Below are 6,874 nucleotides of genomic sequence, written 5' to 3'. Positions count from 1 at the left end.
TCTTTAATGACGAGTGTTATTGAATACTAGGTTATTTCTTAGTAGCTGTATACAACTACTGCTTTACTTAATATGAATTAGTGCTGTTTAGCTTAGTATGAATGTACAACTACTGCATAACTTGATATGAATTAGTGCTGTTTTATTTGCTATGTATGTACTACTGCTGCAGAAGTATAAAAATTTATAGAGATATGAGTTAAAGTTATAATTAAAAAAAGTTACTGCTACATAACTTGATATGAATTAGTGTTGTTTTACTTGCTATGTATGTACTACTGCTGCATAAGTATAAAAATTTATAGAGATATGAGTTAAAGTTATAATCAAAGGAAGTTACTGCTGCATAACTTGATATGAATTAGTGCTGTTTTACTTGCTATGTATGTAGTACTGCTGCATAAGTATAAAAATTTATAGAGATATGAGTTAAAGTTATAATCAAAGGAAGTTACTGCTGCATAAGTATAAAAATTTATAGAGATATAAGTTAAAATTATAATCATAGGAAGTTACTGCTGCATAACTTGTTATAACTTGTAAGAATGTACTTAATATGAATGTACTACTACTGCTGTATAACTTGTTATACTCGTAGTGAAGATTAATGAGATAAGAGTTAATGTTATAATTAAAGGAAGTTAATTAGTTAGTTACTAATCGTGATATGCTATATATGTTGACTTCTTGATGATATAATCAAAGCAAGTTAATTAGTTAGTTTCCATTATAACTCCGCTGCACATTTCTTGTACAAACTTCCTGAACTCCTATCAAATAAAATTGTATCGATTAATTTAGATATTTATGAAAATTTTTAATTAATTATATATTATAATTAAAAACTATCTAAATAATAATTAGGTTTTATAAAAATTTAATTTTTAATACTATGTTAGTAGGTAGCAAATGTATCATGACTGTTGTGTTACTTAATATGATTGTGCAACTGCTATGTAGGGATTGTTACCTGTATTGAAGTCAGTTATGTCAAATGTCCATCACTGAAACTGTGTGATGCACATTTGAAAAAATTTTATCAACCATTTTAAGGATCTCTATATTCGGGAGGTGGTTTAGGACTGTGCTAAATGTACCACCATACCAGAATTTAAGGAGCAAATGGAAAAGCTCAAACGAATTAACCAGGGTGCATGAGAGTATTTATCGAAATTTGAGCCAGCAACTTGGGTGAAGGCCTATTTCTCACATGGACCAAAAGTGGATAACCTCATAAATAACATGTGTGAGGTGTTCAACACGAAGATAGTAAACTATATAATCAAGCCTATTTTCACAATGTGTGAAGAAATTAGGTGCTATCTGATGAGGAGGATGGTCAAACATAAGCAGTTACTAGAAAATTATTCTGGAAAGCTCGCACCTGTTCAACAGAAAAGGCTGGATCGTCTTATAAGGCACAGCAACAAGTGGCTTGCAGAGTGGACAGGTGACGAGGAATGTAAGAGATTTGAAGTGAGTCGTAAAAATACAAAGGTAGATGTGGATCTCATCAAGCAAACTTGCTCATGCAACAAGTGGCAGCTGACTGGTTAGTTCTAATTATATGTTAAATCTGTTCTGAATTATATGGTTTACTGTTTTAAATTATCTGGTTTATTGCTAACTAATGCATGATATTGGTCTGTTTTAGGCATGCCCTGTATCCATGCAGTAGCAGCAATCAGGAAAAGACATGATCAACCAGAAGAATATGTTCATCCATGGTTATGCATGGAGTCAATCCTTAAGACATATTCACATTCTATTCAACCGGTGCCTAGTCAGGAATTTTGGACACGGAGTGAGTATTCAAGACCAGATCCTCCCATCATAAAGAGACCAATAGGCAGACCAAAGGTACACAACAGACAAAAGGATACGGCTGAACCAATGATGCAGCAAAGTGCCAAGCTGAAGAGATCCTTTAAGGTAACTTGCAGTAAATGTGGCTCAGAGGGACATAATTACAAGACATGTAAGGGTGCTCCATCTAACCCCAACTGGAAATCTAAGACCAAGAAGTCCAAGAAAGGTGGGATAAGTCAGTCACTAGTTGTCCTTCCACTATCACAGTCAGCGCCAAAAGACGATGTTAGTATTTTATTTATTCTTAGTAATCTGGATATTTGGTGTATATATATGTTTAGTTCAATATTTAAGGATTTATATAGTAATGATCAACATTGGTCAACTTAATTGGATAGGATGTTCCTAACACCCAAAGTGATCCATCTAGCCAGGCTGCTTCTAGCCAAGCTGCATCTAGCCAGGCTCCAGATGTAAGTTTTATATATTATTGTGAAATGTTGACCCTTTAAACTGTTATTTATCCTAAGTCTCATGAATATCGTCTTATGTATCACAAACAAGTTCCAATTGCTGTGGCAGCAACACCAAACCCTGTAACACCAGCTCCCGTGGCAGACCAACTCACAACCAGAGGTACACCATTTAGGCCTCCACTTCAAGTTCCATCCACAGCTCATCAAACAGTTCAACCAAAAACTTCAAAAATCAGGCCCAAACAGAAGATATCCAGGCCACCTGTCCCACTTTGCCCCAGTTCACTCCCACCTCCAAGTCAGCCTGCACCACCATAGCTTCAACCACAAGGTGCTCCACATGGGCCACAACCATCTCAAGTCAGGCCAGGATCGAGTACAGCAGCTTCCAAGGAGACATTGGCAGCAGCAAGCACAGCAACAACAAGACTGTTCAAATTCATTCCTAATCCACCATCCATCAATCCAAAGACATGAAGAAATATGACACCTTGGGCATCCCACTATGCCTTGTAATAACATTTAGAAAACTTGACTGTGAGAACAATGTTTTTTTGGGAGAATTGGTTTTTTTTTTGGAGAAGCTCTTAGGATTTTATAAACTGTTGCAAACTTGTTAGGTGTTTGAGGCTTACTTTTGTGATGTTAAGCTTCATAATACTATACACTTGAACAGATTTGTTCTTTTTGGGCAGCTTTTACAAAATTCAACTGTCGCAAAGATGTTTACATAACTTTCCATATATGTTATGTGTTCATGTATACAACTTTCATGCCTACTTTCCTCAATCATTTAATGCTTCTTTAGATATTGACAACATATTTTCAACAATCTACAAATATCATAACTTTAATTGCATTTAGATAGATAATATGATACATAAATTGCCTAAACAGCATGTTTCAATACACAACAAAAACTAGGATCAACACATTTTCCTACTCTACTTTCTAAAATTCATTGCTCAGTCACTAAATACATAAAAAGCAGCCACAATTGCACATACAATTATAACAACACAACAAACTAACGGGTTTTTTTTCTTCTCTAGCACAGTAACCTTCTCCTCCAGTACATCCATCCTATGACGAAATTCCTCTTCCTCTTCAACAACTTCTGCCTCTTTCTCAATCAGAGGTCTTTTATCAAAGATGCAACCACTGCTTCCAATTCTAACAAGATGCTCATCGACCCAAAGAAAAAACTTGCAATGTAGTTGGTTTTCCTGTCAAAATTTCCAAAATAATGTACTATATCAAACCATTCAAACAGAACAAAATTCCCAGGTTTTTTTTATCTTACCTTATATAATGGGCAACCCAAAAAGACTCTGTTTGGGTTGCTAATCGTCTTCGACATATACATTATCGCATAAACTCCACAGAAGCATCTCGGGGCGACATCGTCCTTCAGGTCTCCGTCGTGCACAACACAAGGGTCTGAGCTTGAAGCAGAATTTTCTTCTCTTACTCCTCTGCGGCTTCTTCTCGAAGTTGCTGATGCTCCATTAGCAGCCATGGTTGATGCAGGTTGAGCTCCTCACACTGGCCTCCAGAAAGAAACGCAATCAATTTAAGGATTAGGGATGAAATCAAAACGACGTAGTTTAGGGTGCAGGGACTTATTTGTCCAATTTTGTAATGTAGCTTACCAATCAGCAGTCCAGGTGTCAACCAGTCATGCCACGTCATCCGCACGAGAGCCACATCAGACTTCTCCGGCGAGTCTGGCATGGGCAATTCGACGGAAGGACTCATCCGTCCAAGATTTGTGAAGGTCGGAGATTTAAAAGTATTTTCAAATGCTCAGGGACGAAAATGTCCGCGGAGCAAAAGATCAGGGACCTATTTGTCCTTTTCTTTAATATTTATTTAACTATATATACGACAAAAAATTTAAATTAGAAAAAATTCAACAATGTCAAATTCAGATCTAATTTAATAATATCAAAATAATTAATCCAAAAAATAAATAAAAAATAATATAAATATTTTTTAAAATAGATGGAAGACGAGCCAAATTTGTTCATCGGAAGGTGATGATGAAGATGAACCAGATCTGTTTGTCGGAGGATTGGGTAGAGTAGCTAGATAGATAATTCTAAGATTAATTATGGTTTATAATAACAAATTTTAATTATAAAAGTGATTGTTATGTTATGTTATGTGAAATTGTGATCCAAAAAAGATGCGTCATTGAAGTTATCAATACAATACACACTAGACTTGCCACATCATTTTTCAAATCTTTCACCTCTAACCATACACACCATTAATGAATTCATTTTACAAAAGAAAAGCAAAAAAGACCAAATAAGACAAAAAGAAATTAAATAATTAATAAGAAGCTAATAAGCCACCATGGATCAATTTCAATAATTTTGACCTATACACTTGTTTGACCCTTCCACTTGTTAGCCAACTCCACAATTTGCTTTGTTGAAGCTCCATTTTTTCCAAGAGTTTTAGTAGCTGCCTCTTTAAGATCCTTCATTCTATGACGAAGTTTCTTTCCTTCTTCACCCTCCATTAAATTCTTCACAACACTAGCAATTTCTTCTTTTTCCACCAACCCATTTTCCCCAATTTTTGGTCTCAATGCCACCTTGGTATCTTCGGTGACCAAAACCGCATTCATTTTTTGTTCAGCGTAAAGAGGCCATGCAATCAAGGGTACTCCATTGACCACACTTTCTAAAATAGAGTTCCAACCACAATGGGTTATAAACCCACCAATGGACTCATGGGCCAAGACTTGGGCCTGTGGGGCCCAAGATGATACTACTAGGCCCATCCCTTTAGTTGTCTCAACAAATCCTTTGGGCAAGAAGTCAAAAGGGTCAGCTTGGCTTTGAGCATTGAAATAAGATGCATTTGCAACCTTGTCATTTGGACTTCTCACAACCCACAAGAATCTTTGTCCACTTTTCTCCAAACCTAGTGCCAGCTCATCAATTTGGGCACTAGACAAGGTCCCACCACTTCCAAAACAAACGAATAAAACACTGCCACGTGGCTGGTCATCCAACCACCTCAAACACTCATGATCTTTATCACCGGTTCGACCATTTTCTACATTTACCAATGGTCCAACCGGATAAACCGGAGGTTTACCTGAATCTGCCTTTTGTAGCTCATTAATAGCACCCGGTTCAAGTTCAAAGAAACTATTCTCTATAAATCCGGCTGCCCTTCTAAACCGGTTTACATGGTGGAGTAACCACTTGTAGGCCTCATCATTCCGGTCTTGAACCGGGTGTGTCAAGTCCTTTCCATGAACCGGAACACATCCCGGAATTTGAACCGGTTCAATTAGGTCTCTATATTCACCTTGAACCATTTGGTCTAATTGTGGTAAATAGAAGGAGAAGGACAAGAGCATGGAAGTTGAAGGGTAGTACACATAAGAGGGAATGTTAAGGTCATCGGCAACGTCGAATGCGTCGGTGCCGAAGAGGTCCACGACGAGGGCAGATACACGGTGGCCGGAGGAGGCGAGGGAGGCGAGGGTATGACGTAAGGAAGGAAGGGAGCGAACCACGGTGAGAGAGATAAGAGGCTCAATCTTGGTGTCTGAAGGGAGGTCAGAGAGGGAAATTGGAGGGAGGAAAGTGTGGGAGATGGTAGCCGGGAGGGAGCGGAGGACGGTGGTTTGCGCGGCGGAAGGAGGGCCGTCACAAGGGATGATGAAATGAACATTAATAGTATTGTCATTGTGGGTAAGCCTTTTGGCAAACTCAATCATTGGAATAAGGTGTCCCATGCCAGGACTTGGCATCATAGTAACTAAGGTTGTTGTTGTAGATTGTTGTTGTTGTTGGTTTTCCATGATGTTGTGTGTGTTGAATACAATTGGCAATGGTGATTGTGAAATATTGTGTATGTGATTTGGGTTTGAATGAGGGTGAAACAGAGATAGAAGGGGATTTTATAGAGTTTTGTGTGGGGTTCAATGATTGATGTTGTGACATATGAAACTACGTCGTAGTGCTTACATTATTTTATTAGTCACATGCGTACTATACATGTGCATGAATTTAATTAGCCATCATCATAATAATATAGTATAAATACATGTATCTGCTGCTTTTTGTCCACATATACATAGCAAATTGGCAGTTTTGTTCTTGGTTAAACTACAAGAAGTGGTTGTTGACCTTAATTACGTAAGAGATGTGGACAATATTATGCAATAATGTACGTGAGAAAGATAATAACAAAATCGGTTTTTTCAATTAATAGCATAATTAACATAATATATACTTAAAAATATTTCTTAATTTTTTTTAAATTAGAAGTGAGACTCAAATTAAATCTGAGACTTTTAGATAAGAATGTGAAAACTATGTCATTTAAACTATAATTTGTTGATAGTATTTTTTAATTTATTACTAATGTAAATATTTTAAATTTAATCACAAATTATATATTATTATTAATAAATAATTGTTATATTTTAAAACAAGTAAAAATATTATTCATTAATTCTATTACTTTTACTTAAATTTAATCAACTTTATAAAATATTTTATAACAAAAATTTTTATATGTATTTTTATTTAAAAAATATTTTACATATTTTTATATAT

General features: G+C 36.1%; 2 protein-coding genes across 2 annotated transcripts; both read right to left on the bottom strand.

The window, feature by feature from the left end:
* Window positions 1-2,641: 2,641 nt before the first annotated feature.
* Window positions 2,642-4,047, bottom strand: LOC127744876 (uncharacterized). Its single transcript, XM_052257698.1, has 4 exons — window positions 3,938-4,047; window positions 3,589-3,830; window positions 3,293-3,511; window positions 2,642-2,788 (listed from the first exon to the last, which is right to left on the bottom strand). The coding sequence occupies exons 2-4, from the start codon at window positions 3,802-3,804 to the stop codon at window positions 2,642-2,644; spliced, it is 582 nt and encodes a 193-aa protein (XP_052113658.1). The 5' UTR covers window positions 3,805-3,830; window positions 3,938-4,047.
* A 552-nt stretch (window positions 4,048-4,599) lies between these two features.
* LOC107472940 (hydroquinone glucosyltransferase) lies at window positions 4,600-6,173 on the bottom strand. Its single transcript, XM_016092461.3, has one exon. It carries the CDS (start codon window positions 6,112-6,114, stop codon window positions 4,672-4,674), a length of 1,443 nt encoding a protein of 480 aa, XP_015947947.1. The 5' UTR covers window positions 6,115-6,173; the 3' UTR covers window positions 4,600-4,671.
* Between the last annotated feature and the right edge of the window lie 701 nt (window positions 6,174-6,874).

This window comes from Arachis duranensis, chromosome 2 (assembly GCF_000817695.3).
Source record: "Arachis duranensis cultivar V14167 chromosome 2, aradu.V14167.gnm2.J7QH, whole genome shotgun sequence".
NCBI classification, from domain to species: domain Eukaryota; kingdom Viridiplantae; phylum Streptophyta; class Magnoliopsida; order Fabales; family Fabaceae; genus Arachis; species Arachis duranensis.
The sequence above is the reverse complement of the archived record's forward strand: the minus strand, read 5'-3'. Positions and strand labels throughout refer to the sequence as shown.

Excerpts from the sequence above, each read along its gene's own strand:
- LOC107472940 (XM_016092461.3), bottom strand. The coding sequence starts at position 6,114 with ATGGAAAACCAACAACAACAACAATCTACAACAACAACCTTAGTTACT.
- LOC127744876 (XM_052257698.1), bottom strand. The coding sequence starts at position 3,804 with ATGGCTGCTAATGGAGCATCAGCAACTTCGAGAAGAAGCCGCAGAGGA. Across the intron at positions 3,512-3,588 it reads TGGGTTGCCCATTATATAAG|GAAAACCAACTACATTGCAA; the intron begins GTAAGATAAAAA and ends AAATTTTGACAG. Across the intron at positions 2,789-3,292 it reads TTTGTTGTGTTGTTATAATT|TGGGATGCCCAAGGTGTCAT; the intron begins GTATGTGCAATT and ends TACAAGGCATAG.